Source organism: Saccostrea cucullata, unplaced genomic scaffold, assembly GCF_032062105.1.
Source record: "Saccostrea cucullata isolate Sc308-1 unplaced genomic scaffold, CSIRO_AGI_Scuc_v1 ctg630, whole genome shotgun sequence".
NCBI classification, from domain to species: Eukaryota; Metazoa; Mollusca; class Bivalvia; order Ostreida; family Ostreidae; genus Saccostrea; species Saccostrea cuccullata.
In genome coordinates this window covers 292,073-307,116 of record NW_026929377.1, presented here as the reverse complement: position 1 = coordinate 307,116, position 15,044 = coordinate 292,073, and the positions used below count along the sequence as shown (strand labels likewise).

The window sequence follows — 15,044 nt, the reverse complement described above, 5'->3', positions numbered from 1 at the left end:
GCACATTTCAGGAAGTTTTCAAAATTTGACTTTTGTGAATATATGCATTAGTTGTTACATTAGTTGTTACATTATTGAAAATGTCCACCCTTGTATTTAGCAGATAAACAGTTCATATGAGTAAATAAATTGTACAATTCGTGATCCCAGGTTAGAAATTTCGATGTGGAAGGAGCCTTGCTCTCTCAAAAACTTTCTCTCTCCTCCTCAACACACTCTCTGCCCCCTCATCACCCACTCTCTCTCTAACATCTATCTTTCTCTCCATTCTCTCTGTCTCCCCATACATACACACTATCTCTCCACTCTCTCTTTCTCATTCTTTCTACCCATTCTCTCTCCTCCTTTCTGTCCATTTTTTTTAATCGCTTGAGTCTTACTATTTGGACTTGTGAAATAAACTATATATGTGCATAACACATAGCCGTTTTAAAGTTTTTTTTTTACAATACAAATTTTGTTTCATTTTGTATTGTAGGGAAATGGCTTTTTAGGATAATATTTTTCGCCGGTTTCAATCTGGTGATATGACGTACATGTAGGTTCCTAATTCCAGCGTTCTTTTTTTGATTTTCTACTTTAAATTCGTATAACTTAAATTACAATGCAGGATAATGTAAAATGTTAAAAAGTGGGATATTGCTTAGCACAACAATTAACGGAAAGAAAGTAAGAATACTAGTATGGAAGATATATGAGATATTCATTCACTTGTATTATTTTGTTACTGAAGATTTAAATATGTTTGCCGTTTAGTAGTTTTTTTTTCTTTTTTGTGAATAAACCAAGTCGAAAGATGACAATATATTGCTTTTAGCCGTATGGATGTAAAAAAAAATCAAATCAAAGCTATAGTGAATCTGAAAGGAAACCATTGTTTTTAATTTCAACGGACCTGATTTTTTTTTCACAGCAGGTATCTTTATTAATATAACTTCCATAGAATGGTATCATAAATTAAAATTGTAACATGCAGGGTGTTTCAGCAAACATGTCCCGACTTTGCGGTTTCAATATAAAGTTAGGCAGTATGAACGACAGAATTTTTTTGCAAAAGTGAAAAACACATAACCAAACAATTTCAAAAATATGAAAGTTGAAGTAATTCTGATTCAATTATTTTTTAGAGGCATTTTTAAAGCTTGAACATCTGCAGTAATTTTCAATTTAACGTCATTTTTATGTGTTCTAAAAAGGCACAATATTTTCAGTCAGCATCCTCAATTTGTCTCTGAAGTCCTTTATGACATATATTTGGACATTTGTAATGAAAAGTCTGTTTACTAGAAACATGGCTTTCATATGAGTACTTTTTTCAAAATCTTATGCACTGATATTGATGATTTTGGAGATTTTCTGTTAGTATTGTTTAGTTTATAAACATCCATAGATCCATTTCTGAACAAAAAACCCACACAAACTAATTCTTGAAGATGTAATTAAAACTTCAATGGAAAAAATGTATTGACTTTATTTTATATTGATTATATCACAATGATATTGCAAGAAAATGGGCTTTAAGATACAGTTATCATTTTATAAATATTTTATTATTGTGCAAAAATATAGACATCAAAAGTAGGGACGTGTTTGTTGAAACACTCTGTACAACGACCAATAATACATTTATATAGGGGCTTTTCTTTTTCCCCTTACATCATAACTGTTACAATAAATGTTGCAAAGCCCATGGGTTTAATTACTGCCCGATGATCTTTGGTTTGTTTGTTTTTCTTAAACTATAGACTTTAAATTTAATCATAATATTAATTTTTCCTTCTCTATTATTTGTATTTAGAAAATGAAGCTTCCCAAATCGTAAATCCTCAAAGAAAACAAAAGCTTGTTGAAGATATTTTGTAATGGATATACTATTTGTGTCTTTGGTAGCTTCTTATGTGAGAAGGTTGTTAAGGATAATCTGTGAACAGGCTGCTGGCATATACATGTAGATACGTAACCCCAGAAACTCCAGAGGTACATGTACATGTAGGAAGTTAGGAACAGGAGCCCTGAAGGGGCAAACATTCCCTGTTGACCTCTCACCCCCACCTGGAGGCCTGTGTATTGATCAGGTAAAGGAAATTTCTCACGAAAATTGTAACATATATTTGTATTCTTAACCCCTCTAATATTTTATATAATAACAGAGGACATTGTGGGTGTCCTGTCTACCGTAAAGTACACTTGATTGTGATATTGCAATTAATCGTTTAGTACATGTATGTTACGAAATTTTATTGGATTGCATTCATTCATTCTTCAGACGCAATATATTTGATTGGATGGGAAACAAGAGTGTACGTTGGAAGAATGTAGGCTAACTTGGAGTCAGGATGATTTTTTTGAAGAATTTTAGTCAAATAGGTTACCTCTCTCTTTTAGGGTCTATTCATGCTTTATTAAGGTAAGAAAGATCATAAATGGTTTAAATTCGAACGCTCGTGTGATTAAATTTTAGTTTTACATGCTTTATCACATTTTTAATGATATTGCTAAATAATTTGATTTTGAAATATTTGACATCTCTAATTAGACCGATTTATTGTTCAGCTGGAAAGAACTAGAGAATAGCTTAACCAGTAAGAATTATGATTTAGCGCCTTGGACATATACAGGTATATTTATACTTTTAATTCAAGACGAATTTTCAAGAAAATATATTTATATAGATTAATAAGCACACTATTTAAAGTTTTTATTACTAGCTAAAATGCAACCAAGCAGAATTTTAATTCTTTCGATGTGAAGAACTTTTCTTATATTTATTTTAACCATCATTTTAAATTAATACATTTTTAAAGTTATTCAAACATCTATCATTAAGGTCAATGTATCATTTTTATGAAACAGTCATAGGTTTTTGTTTCATTATTTAATTAATTTTTGTTTGAAGGAACCTTCTGCTAATTAATTAATTAATTTCCAAATGTTGATGATTTCTTTTCTCTAAAAAGATTCTATATACATTTACTGTCAAGTACTTTTTTAAGTAATCCAACATTTCAGGTGAAGTAACCCGAATCACAACACATCTTATATTTACCCATGTTCAGTCGCCAGCATTTTCAGTGAGTAAATACCTATTTTTTTCAGCAAAATAATACATGTAGAGAATATTTTTATTTGTTTAAATTCTGAAATATATCAATTAAAGTCCACCGGTCACTTCTTTTATGTTTCATTAATATTTGAAAAAAGTTTTAAATAAATGATCATTACAATATAAAGAAATAAGTTATAACACAATATTCATGTATGGGTCTTAAAGAATGATGTAAAATATGACATTTTAATATTGATATAACTGCAAGCATTATTTAAACAGGTTCATTTATTTGAAATCAAACGCCCAATATTTGCAAAATTACATAACACAGACAAGCAATAACGCCAACTGTGGTATATTTCTGCTTATCCTGTCATCTCGTTTAAATTACTTAAACTTAATGGTAAGGATAAGCACTCACCCTAATTTTCCATTTTAAACAGGAACTTGGATTTTCTTTTCATCTGATTCAAGAATGGAAGGACGTCCGACTGAAATACAACCACAGCTATGTCCACTTCGCTGGAAAATACGTGCTTTTAAATGTGAATAAATTTGATTTGATATGGACACCTGATAGCTACATTACAAACGCCATATCTGAAATGCAACACGGCGTCATAAACCCGAATGTATTCATACGCATCTACCCTAATGGAACCCTTGTAAAAAGTACTAGGTAAGTTGTACAAAATATGATATCTCTCAACATTTTTGCTGCAATTCTTGCTGGCATAAATTTTAAGGGTATATATAGTAATAGACGTTGCCTTTTCCAACTACAACTAGAGGTACTGTGAGCAATGAGCTCACTAAATGATACTGTCCGCCTCCCATATGGTTTTAATGGCAAAGTCCATGTTTTGCTGTGACCGAGAAACCCAAAATATGTGTCGGATCAAAAAGTAAAATAGGAGGTGCACAATGGCAATATGTAATAAAGATTCTGTGAAAGTTTCATTAAATTTCACTCAGTGATACAGGAGGAGTTGCGGATAAGAGATGGGTATCCCAAAGCGAAACAGACGGACGGAGGGACGGACGGACAGACGGACGGACAGACGGATGGACATACAGGGTGTTTCAGAAAACATGCAACCATTTACTTTCCTCACTATATTGATATACAAACAGGAACATATGAAAGTTTTGTATAAAATTATGCTAAAAAGGCTTAAGTTTTTATCAAAATTAAAAATTAAGAAAATAATGACCATTTTAATTAATTATGACGTCATATTTGACATCATTAAAAAACAGATGATTTCATCCTTAATGTGTAATTTAATGAACAAACCATCAGGAATTTTGATTCTGCTTTATCAGAGCATGTTTCCAGTACCTGTGGTTATGGCAATATGTGAAAATAAGATTTTAAAATTGCAAATGACTTACAATTAGCAATATAAAGTGGAAGTTGTTTAAATCTGTTAAATTTTGTATCTAATGAAAGAGTCAATGCATGATCATTCACTCAGAAAAGGAAAAAAAAAATGAAGAAAAAAGACAAAACGCGTGGAAACATTTAGAATGTTACTAAAGAGGCATTGTTCTAGAGACTCCCTGTGTAAAAGAACTGAGTTTGTGAACAAATTGGGCAATTCAAGTGTAGATCAGATGCTGAAATATGTTTTGAATCTTAAACCTTGGACTTAATTGTTAGAACAAATCTTAGGAGGACCATTCAACTCTTTCAAATCCGTTAAATTGGGCTTCCACACTCACCTGAATTAACATCCCTTGATTTTTATCTGTGGGATTATTTAATGGTCAAAGCATTTCACCCTCCCCCTCCAAAAAAAAAAAGAAAGAAAAAAAAGAAGTTAACTCAAAATAGTTTTAAAAATGAGACCTGATTCATTCTCAAGAGACTCATTGCAATAGTAATGAGAACTTTCTTGCATCGATAGATTTCTTCTTTCAGCGAAAATGACGTCATTTAGAGGTTAATTCTTAACTTAGTGAAATTTAACAAGTTTCCTTTTTCTTCTGTTATTGATTATTTATTTGTCGTATTAACTTTATTTTCATAAGAATAAATCTTGAAGTTGTGACTTTTAATCAGATATGTTGGTGCATGATATTGGTTAAAATATCAGTAAAATAAAATCAATCAAAATGGTTGCATGTTTTCTGAAACACCCTGTACCGATTACAGTATACCCTCCCACTTTTCAAGCGGGGGGTATAATAAGGCACGATCTATTATTATTAATGGAGGAGTTTCGGAGACTACCAGTTTATAAAATAAAGAATGATAATTGAAAATAGGTGAAAATAAAAAACTTCAAACTATAGAAATATGTAAACAGGACCCATAGAAATTCCGGCGGTGGAACCATGTACCTATATGAAGAGTTAGTATGCCCTGCTGACGGTTCACACCCGCCATCAGTGTACTGATTAATTAAGCAGATGGAACATTCTTTAATAAAATTTAGAACAAAAACAAAGACCTAAAGCAATTTGTATGAAACAGGTCAGCCAAAAAACAATCCAATGATAGGTTATGTTTGCTAATAAGGTCGTTATTACGATAGAAAACAAGGTCGTTATTACGACAAAAAAAATGATGAAATTAAACGTGGTTGTTGAAATTTGAAATGCTGCATCAACTTATGTGTAAGTAGCCTGTTTTAGTTTTAAAAATTGGTCGAACTCAGATGATAGCTAGTATTGATACATAAACAAGGAAAGTTGACAATAGACAAACTGAAGTCATCTCGGTATGTCGTCTAATTTAGCTGTTAGCTGGTCTTTGTCGTCTTTTGTCAGTAAAACATCCGTATATGAAACAGATTAGGCAGTGTCTGTTATTTCAAGTTAAAAGTCTGACCAAGTAATATATCGAATCGACATATGAATGGAAATAAGTGTTGTTAATTAATACGTTATATTGGTTAATAAGTTCATTATAAAGACCATAAAATATATGCGTGAGTAGCCTACTAGGGTTGAAAAACAATTTAGAAAATAAACAAACATGTGTATGAAATGGTGAAAAAAAAAGAAATAATTGTATTAACATAAACAAAGTAAATACTAAAATAAATTTAACATGACCAAGGATACAACGTTAGTAATGCTCCTTTCTTCCGCGAATGATGTTTTTGAATTGCAGTAAGATAGGAAACTACATTTTGTCATTAACCATCCAAGCTCATTTACAAAGATGATATGTCACACTACATTCGAAAATTAAAGAAAAATACCTTTTATGCGTTTCGTGTACCTGTAAATGAGTGAAGTTTCTATTTTGCAGAATAATAAATAATAGATATAATCTATCTCTTTGTTCAGATTAACAGTAAGAACACCATGTCCCCTGACGCCAGTTGGTTTTCCACGTGGTTCTCAGACGTGTACAATGGGGTTTGAAAGTTGTAAGTTGAATATTGACAAATAATTGTGTAGGAAGCTTCATCTGAAATTTGTTAAAAACTTAACATATGACTGTTTAACCATGTTCAATGGTATTTTCTAGGTTCTGGTCATTTCAACAAAATTTTCTGTGTAGGCAATTTTGAAATTATGGTGAAATATTTATATTTAGATTCCTTTACAACTTCAGAAGTGAGCATGATTTGGAGAAATTATAATCCTTTTGAATTTCGTGACGATTTTTCTACCAGTGGTTTGGCTCTGAACAGTGTTAAAAGGAAGAATTGCCTTCAAGAATCAAGTAATGGACGAAATCTTAACGTATAGAATAATTAAACATGGTATAAATTTGTAATGATAAGTATCAATTTGATTTGGAATGCATGATCTGGCTCATAGTTTTGCAGACTTTCCTCATAAATATATTTTATATGTTGTTGAGAGGCAAATCTTACTGAAGTTCAATACAGAAAGCAAATATACATGTGCAGAGTTCGAAATATATGACGTTCTCCAGGCCTTTTTCCACGATTTTGATATTTTACGTGCCAGGAAGTTTACTAGTACTAGTAGATTTTTCGGACTAGTACCTGCAAAGTGAATTGTCCATTTGTCAGGTTCCTATTTCATTTCAAGAAATTCCATTTGTAAGCTGAGGTTTATAAAAAGTATCGTCCTCATGATCATGCTATATTTGACATTAATAGTGTTATTATTTCTTGAACTTCGTACTTGAACAGGAGAATATCCATGCTTAAAACTTCAAATCGAAATAGTAAGGGACTTTAGCCAGTTGATTTTACGCATCTACGTCCCAAGCGTGTTTGTGGTGATTCTTGGTTGGATAAGCATGTGGATTGACAAAGGCCAAGTAGCCGCGCGCACCAGCCTGGGCGTATTATGTGTACTTTCCATAGTAACACAACTAGTGGGCGTGGTTTCAATCGATAGTGAATTGGAAGGTGTAATTGCAGTGGATATTTGGATGGCAGTCTGCATGTTCTTTACAATCAAGTCACTTTTTGTTTTTATATTAGTTCACAACATGAAACGTAGGAAAGATAAAATGAAAGAAAGATACAAGGTACCCCTTTCACTATTCCTTTAACATTAAAGCCTTTATTTCATATCATAGCCTTTTTTGCATTATAAAAATAATTTGATTAATTGTAGATTTTCAATTTTTAAATCGGATATACCTAGTTTAGAAACGAACATGATACGTAATAGCACAAACACAAGTTTTTACCTTATGGTTATAGTCAAAGACTAAAATAAAAAAAACATAACACTACTTTTCTGCAGCTACTATCACGTCTAATCAAAAGAAGCAGATGCATGAAAGTCCCTTTAAATCAATTGTAAATTAATTCATATCTAATTAAAAATATTTCTGATAAAATTTCTTTAACATTTTAACTTAATATGAAATATATCTCATCCGTCTTAACCCATTTTAAGTGATAATTTATTGCAGTTTAGAAAATGGTTACAAGCATACTTATTTATTTTTTTTATCAAATAATATTTTCACTATCTTTTCTAACCTTTTTCATAGGATAATTCCGAGACAACTGATGTGAGGTTTGAATCTGCTTGGTGTGATATCCGGTACGGAACATTGCAGAATGTGTTTAGAGTTGTCTACCCTGTTTTATTCATAGCATTCAATATTGTGTACTGGACATTTTTCCTATCTGTATACTAAAACGTCAGTTTGATTTAGAAAGATATCCTTCTTCAGTTGAATCAAAAAATGTTAGTTATAATTAAATATATTTACATAACTTAACATACATGTACATTTCTTTCAACTGGCTTTGTTAAAAAGGATGTAAGAGTCAAAATCATCTACCACCTCATCCTCTGATGTAACCTTTCATCAAATATACACTGAAATCCAGTTTTACCCCCGGTTATGATTGAGAACCCAACTGACTCAAATCATGAGCAAATGGCCATTCACTTTGATTTTAAAAAACATTACTTAGCTTGTAATGACTAAAAAATCATATATATTTAGGGGCACAATATGGATTTATACCTATTAGTACAAATTTATAAATTTGCAATGCTTATTTCATTTGCTAACCCATACAATAGGTAAAAAGTAACAACCAGACACTAAATTATGACAATGGTTTTTATCACTTTATCAAATTTCAAAACTTTTACCTATAGGGACATTGTTTTATAGGAAGTGCACCCCATTGTAAATGTAAATCACTTTGTATTCGCGAGAACGTTATTTTCGCATAATTACGCAAGACAGTGTTCTCACAAAAATTTAAATCTCATGTACGAGAGATAATATTATTCCTTAAGATTATATAAAGCAATAACCACAATGCGTGAAATTTGTTTCATTAGTAAAGAGTCAGTCATATCTCATGAAAATGAGGTGTTGCGAGAATTGAGTGATTTGCAGTATGTTCTCGGGGCTTTGGAATTTCAAAAACTCAAGTACAACAGACGGGAACAAGTAGAAAGTTCTCGTGAATAAAAAGTGATTTACAGTATTTTTGGTGAAAAATTTTGCTCTGTATAGAATTATACAAATTATTATTATCTGTCATTCTTTTTTTAATTACGGTTATTGAGTATACTACACTTGATAACATTACCTTCAGTTTTTTTCTGTTGTAATTGAATATTGCAAAATAAGGCATGAATTGATATTTGTTAAAATATTCTCTGAATATTTATTATTTATCCTATTCCTATTTTCCCAAAATCTTTTACATGAGAAGAAAACATTTGTTGTGACCTTCAGTTCGACCTTCAGATAAATCGTTGTCGTTTTATAAATTAACAATAGAAAATTCAATTCAATATGTCGATTTGATATATCATAGTAAAGACAAAATAAAAGAAATTGCATATTATTTAATAGTTAGAATGGCTATTGCATTTGAAATATGATGACGATACAATGATATCAATGATATTAATCAACAGAAGACTCTCTTTGTAACTGATCTTATCTCACATAGGAACATGCTCAGTGATACATGTATAGGTCTTTTATATTTATACTACAGATCAACTTTATAAGTTTGCAAAATGCAGACATCAGATATAACAAATATCGATTATAACGAGATACATGTATAACCTGATGTCCACAGCATCTCGTTATATCCGGAGTTAGCTGTATAATCGTATATAAATATTGCATGTAGTTGAGTGTAACATTGAAAATGTTCAACCCAAGAAAAGCATTGTCAACCGAGGCGCAACCGAGGTTGACAATGGTTTTCGAGGGGTGAAAATTTCCAATGTTACACTCAACTTCATGCAATATTTATTATATTATACTGAATGTTTTATACAAATACATAATTATAACAGTAAACCGTGCGCGGATAAATTCTGAGCAGTCGCTATTTTTGGAATATCACCCTTCGTCAAGCAATGTTGACTGTTAAGTTAATACGCTGGAGGGCGTGGCTTCATTATTCAGCGGGTAATAGTGTTTTTTAACAAATGTTTCTCGACCAATCAGATTCAACTAATTTACATGAAAGTATATTATAATTTAATGCAGGCTATAAAATGTTAAAATCGAGATGTCGGTTAAACACGAAAAGGAAAACGGAATAACATTTAACGGAAAGAAAGACTGATAACTTTCAGGATCTTTAATTCTCAGAGTATACAAAGTCCCGTTGATCATATATTGTAAAGGATACACTACATGCATTTGCTTCTTTGATGAATTTCTACGTAAAATAATTAAAAGGGAGATATTAATATAAAAAAAGTTACATTTTTGTGAAGAGGCATAAAATACGGACCCCCAGAATTTCCAGAGATAAGTTAAGGTGCCTTTGAGGTGTAAGTATGCCCTGATGACCTGTCACATCCGCCGGGAGCCATATGCATTAATCAGGTAGAGTTAAATTTACCGTAAAGAACATAACTTGAATATTGTTGTGATATTTCAAAAATATCAAATTATATACTCATTTAAATTATTATTATGAAATACTCATTTAGTATGTTAAAAGTTTTGATAGCATGCATGTATTTGCTCTCCAGATCTAGACTCGATAAAAGTTCATTGGATGAAAACTGTGCTTACCTTGGAAGGTTATTTTTAAATAATCTTGAGTCTAGATACTAGACTAACTTGGAGCCAGGATGGATTTTTCCAAGAATTTTGGTTACATTGTCTATCTCTCTTTTTGGGGGAGTATTCAGGCTTCCTTAAGGTAAAGAATATTTTAGATCGTTCAGTTTTGTATGATTTTCTTTTTAATTTGTACATGTATAATTTTAATGACAATCTATGAATTATGTGTTTTAGGGATAAAATCTAAGAGCATTCTGGCATATCTACAAGTTTTTTTTTATTGTTTAGCTGGAATGAACTAGAAAATATGTTAACCAGTAAGAATTATGATTTACCCCCTTGGACATTTACAGGTAAATTCTTACTCTTCAATTCAAGATAACTTTGCAAGAATTCAATTTTTATATAAAGACTAATAAACACAACATTGATAGGTTTGGTTTCGTAGAATGCAACTGATACTAATTTCAACATTTTCTCAGCTTGCAATTGTGAAACAATATCATCTTTAAAAGAGAAGAACCTTTTAAATCTACATCCATGATTATGAACTTTAAATTTATACATTTTTATAATCATAATTTAAAAAAACAACAGTCAAACTCCAAGATCAATGTCAAATTAAAGGCACCCAGGGAAAGGCCTTGTGAAAAGAAATATACGTATGAAATATTAAAGCCCTAGCATCAACTGTTCAAAAGTTGTGGCAATGGAAAACAAAAGTCAAAAATAGGTCAAATTCCAAGGACAAAATATACAAAGAAAGACCTTGACACAAAAAATACACCCATGAAATATAAAGGCCCTAGTGCTAAGTGTTCATAAGTTACGCTCAGCTAGGTTATTTCAATTAAAAGTGGGTCAAACTTAAAGGTCGAGGCCAATATAGTTCTACCCATTGAAAGGTCTTATCTTGGTAAATACAAATACTGTTAAAGTTTGGTAAATTCTTGCACAATTGGGTAAAACTCCAAGGTCGAGGCCAAATGTATTGGTATCTAAAGAAAGGACATGGTACATGGAATGCACGTGTGACGTGTGCAATGTAAGAGCCATAGCTCCAACCAATCAAAAGTTACTGGCAATGTTAAAGTTTCGGTGGACAAAATGACAGACAGACGGGCGGACATGACGAAAACTATATACCCTTGAATCTTCGATTTGAAGGAGAACTCTGTTTTATGTACTAGTAATAAAACGTATTATAAACAAAGGAAAAACATTGCTTTCTTTTCATTTCTTTGTTTTTCATTTAATAAACCAACATTTCAGGTCAAATAACCAACATAACAACACATCTTATAATTACCCATGTTCAGTCTCCAGCTAATACAGTAAGTGAATATGTATAATATATTATTCTGGATATTTTTATTTGTATAGATGTGAAAACGTATTCAAATTTGTCGATCATTTCTTTTATGTTTCATTAATATTGGAAAGGTTGAATGTATGTTAATTATAATATACACATTTTAATAACGGTCAAATTACGTATATAGGTCTTGCACATTGCTGTAAAATATGACATGCAGTTACATGAAATCAGACTCAATATTAGCAAAAGTATGCAGACAGGCCAAACGCCAACTGTAGTACATTTTTGTTTATTCCTTTTATATCGTTTACTAAAAATATTAGCAAAAACACTAATAGTTGCCAATAATTCACACTACACTTTCAATCAGGAACTTGGATTTTCTTTTCATCTGATTCAAGAATGGGAGGACGACCGACTGAAATACAACCACAGCTCTCTCCACTTCGCTGCAAAATACGCCCTTTTGAATGTGAATAAATTGGATTTAATATGGACACCTGATAGTTACGTAACAGACGCCATATCTGAAATGCAACACAAAGTCACAAAACCAAATTTATTTATACGCATCTATCCTAATGGATCTCTGGTAAAAAGTACTAGGTAAGTTGTAGAAGAATTTCTCGATGCCTTTAAAGAAAGCAGAGCTGCATATATTTTTATTGAGACAAATTTTAAGGGTTAATTTTGCATATGAGAATCCCAACTGCCCTTTCCCTTTAATAATTCACGACACATAATGTTTGATGGAGGAGTTTCAGAGGCTCAGTTTGATATCGATCTGGCAAGATTTATATTAACATAAAGCTAAGTAATTAAACATGATCAAGGATAACAAGTTTAGTAATGTCTTTTTTGCGAAATTTTTTTTTTGAATTAAAGTTAGTCAGGAGGCTTATATAAACCCTAAAGAAAGCTTTTGTCTGAGACTACCAAGTTTGCCATTACTCATTCAAAACCATTTACAAAGAATAATGTCAAAATTCTTTATTAATGATTATTAAATGAAAAATAAAGAGCATATCTTTTTTGTGTGGTTCATATACCTATAAATGAACATGGTTTCCTATAAATAACGTTTTTTCTGTTATATATCAACTACAGTAAATCACCTTTTATTCACAAGATCTCTATTTCATAAAAAAACTACGCGAGATGATGTGCTCGCGAAAATTTCATTCACGCGCTTATTAGAATCCCTTCAGATTATACAGAGCAAAAAAAAAACTCCATACAATTCGCGAAAATATTGTCTCACTTATAAAAAAAATTAATTAATAACTATCTTGCGGAAATAAAGTGTCGCGAAAATTTAGTGATCTACAGTATCTCTTTGTTCAGATTAACAGTAAAAACGCCGTGTCATCTGACGCCAGTTGGTTTTCCACGTGGTTCTCAGACGTGTTCAGTGGTGTTTGAAAGCTGTGAGTAAAATCTTGGCTGAGTTTTAAAATACATTAATAATTGTATTTCTCACTCGTAAATTCGTCCAAATCTTGAGTTGTTACTCACTTATTGATTAAACATGTTTTAAAATGCTATAATTTTCCTACTTATGACCATTTCAATAAAATTTCATTTGTCATATGTAGATAATTACATTGAACTTAAAGGTAATACAATTATATATTTTAGACTCCTATACAACTTCGGAAGTGAACATGATTTGGAGAAAATTTGATCCCTTCGAATTTAAAGACGATTTTTCTACCAGTGGTTTGATTATTAGCAGTGTCAAACAGAAGGACTGTCACCAAAAATCAAGTAATGGACATAATCATAACATACAGAAAAGTTAAATCATGATTTTAAGAAAAGGAATTTGGTTTGCAATGAATTATTAAGCTCAAAGATATGCTGACTTTTCCTGTAAGAAGAACGTATTGGGGTGATCAGAGGGAATCGATCTCAAAAGGAAGAATTGCATAAACATGTATAGCTACTTTCACAGAAACCATGTCTTATTTGAAATTGATATCGTTGTTTTTACTTCAACAGGAGTATATCCTTGCTTAAAACTTCAATTTGAAATAGAAAGGGACTTCAGCCAATTGATTTTAGTGATCTACGTCCCAAGTGTGTTTTTAGTGATTCTGGGATGGATGAGCATGTGGATTGACAAGAACCAAGTAGCCGCGCGCACCAATCTGGGCGTGTTCTGTGTACTTTCCATAGTAACACAACTAGTGGGCATCTTTGCAATCGAGAAGGAATTGAAAGATGTAATTGCAGTGGATATTTGGATTGCAGTCTGCATGTTCTTTACAATCAAGTCACTTTTTGTGTTTATTTTGGTTCACAACATGAAACGAAGGAAAGATAAACTGAAAGAGAAGTACAAGGTACTCTTTTCACAATTCTTTCAAAATAAATTTACATGTACATATAGTTTATTTCTTATGATATAGTCCTTTCTGATGACTAGAAATAATCTGACAGAATGGGGGTACAAGTTGTGTAGAATGCCTATAGCTTCAGATATTATGAAATCATATTTAATTGTATTATGAAATTATGAGAAATAATGAAACCTTTTCTGAGAGAAAAAAAATCTCAGAAAAAATTATTTTTTTATGGACTTCTAAATTTTTTTTTCTTAATCAAATAATATTTTCACTGTGTGTTTCTAAATTACATCTATATATATAATCATAATCCTTTTCTCTTACTTTTTAATATAGGAAACTTCCGAGACAAGTGATGTGAAGTTTGAAGCTGCTTGTTACAAGATCCCGCACGGAAAATTACAGAATGTGTTTAGAGTTGTCTACCCCATCTTATTCATTGCATTCAATATTGTGTACTGGACATATTTCCTATCTGTAGGCTGAAATGTTAGTTTGATGAAATAACAAATCCACCTCCAGTTTGATCATTTTTTTAAATATAATTTTAGTTACTTATCATATTTTCATATAACTCAATATACATTCTTTCAACTGGTCTTGCTTTATTATAATTAACAAGCATCTCATCCTCTACACCATTCTATTGTCAAATACAAACTGAAATTGGGCTTTAGAAAATTATTTATATTATTTTTTATACTTAAAATTTCTACCCTTGGTCTCAGTTATTATCATCTGAGACCTCAACTGATTCAAACCATCGGCAAATGGTCCTTCACTTTGATTTTAAAGAAAACATTGTAATGGACTAAAAATCAGCCAGGTCTAAGGGCACTATGGATTTATACCTATGGGTGTAAATATAATTCT

At 31.3% G+C, this 15,044-nt stretch overlaps 2 protein-coding genes across 2 annotated transcripts; both read left to right on the top strand.

Annotated features, from left to right (window-relative positions):
• The first annotated feature begins 2,336 nt into the window (after positions 1–2,336).
• On the top strand, positions 2,337–8,261 carry LOC134280686 (glutamate-gated chloride channel-like). The gene is made up of 8 exons (XM_062763126.1): positions 2,337–2,407; positions 2,554–2,618; positions 3,010–3,071; positions 3,493–3,728; positions 6,350–6,432; positions 6,603–6,731; positions 7,171–7,514; positions 7,989–8,261. The coding sequence occupies exons 1-8, from the start codon at positions 2,337–2,339 to the stop codon at positions 8,136–8,138; spliced, it is 1,140 nt and encodes a 379-aa protein (XP_062619110.1). The 3' UTR covers positions 8,139–8,261.
• A 5,203-nt stretch (positions 8,262–13,464) lies between these two features.
• On the top strand, positions 13,465–14,965 carry LOC134280690 (glutamate-gated chloride channel alpha-like). The gene is made up of 3 exons (XM_062763131.1): positions 13,465–13,590; positions 13,825–14,168; positions 14,508–14,965. Exons 1-3 carry the CDS (start codon positions 13,488–13,490, stop codon positions 14,655–14,657), a joined length of 597 nt encoding a protein of 198 aa, XP_062619115.1. The 5' UTR covers positions 13,465–13,487; the 3' UTR covers positions 14,658–14,965.
• Positions 14,966–15,044: the final 79 nt, after the last annotated feature.

What these genes read in the sequence shown, in the direction of transcription:
- LOC134280686 (XM_062763126.1), top strand. Translation starts at nt 2,337, where the DNA reads ATGATTTTTTTGAAGAATTTTAGTCAAATAGGTTACCTCTCTCTTTTA. An exon ending in ACCCTTGTAAAAAGTACTAG is followed by an intron (nt 3,729 to 6,349) that starts GTAAGTTGTACA and finishes CTCTTTGTTCAG; the next exon opens with ATTAACAGTAAGAACACCAT. An exon ending in TACAATGGGGTTTGAAAGTT is followed by an intron (nt 6,433 to 6,602) that starts GTAAGTTGAATA and finishes ATTTATATTTAG; the next exon opens with ATTCCTTTACAACTTCAGAA.
- LOC134280690 (XM_062763131.1), top strand. Translation starts at nt 13,488, where the DNA reads ATGATTTGGAGAAAATTTGATCCCTTCGAATTTAAAGACGATTTTTCT. An exon ending in GGACTGTCACCAAAAATCAA is followed by an intron (nt 13,591 to 13,824) that starts GTAATGGACATA and finishes TTACTTCAACAG; the next exon opens with GAGTATATCCTTGCTTAAAA. An exon ending in AACTGAAAGAGAAGTACAAG is followed by an intron (nt 14,169 to 14,507) that starts GTACTCTTTTCA and finishes TTTTTAATATAG; the next exon opens with GAAACTTCCGAGACAAGTGA.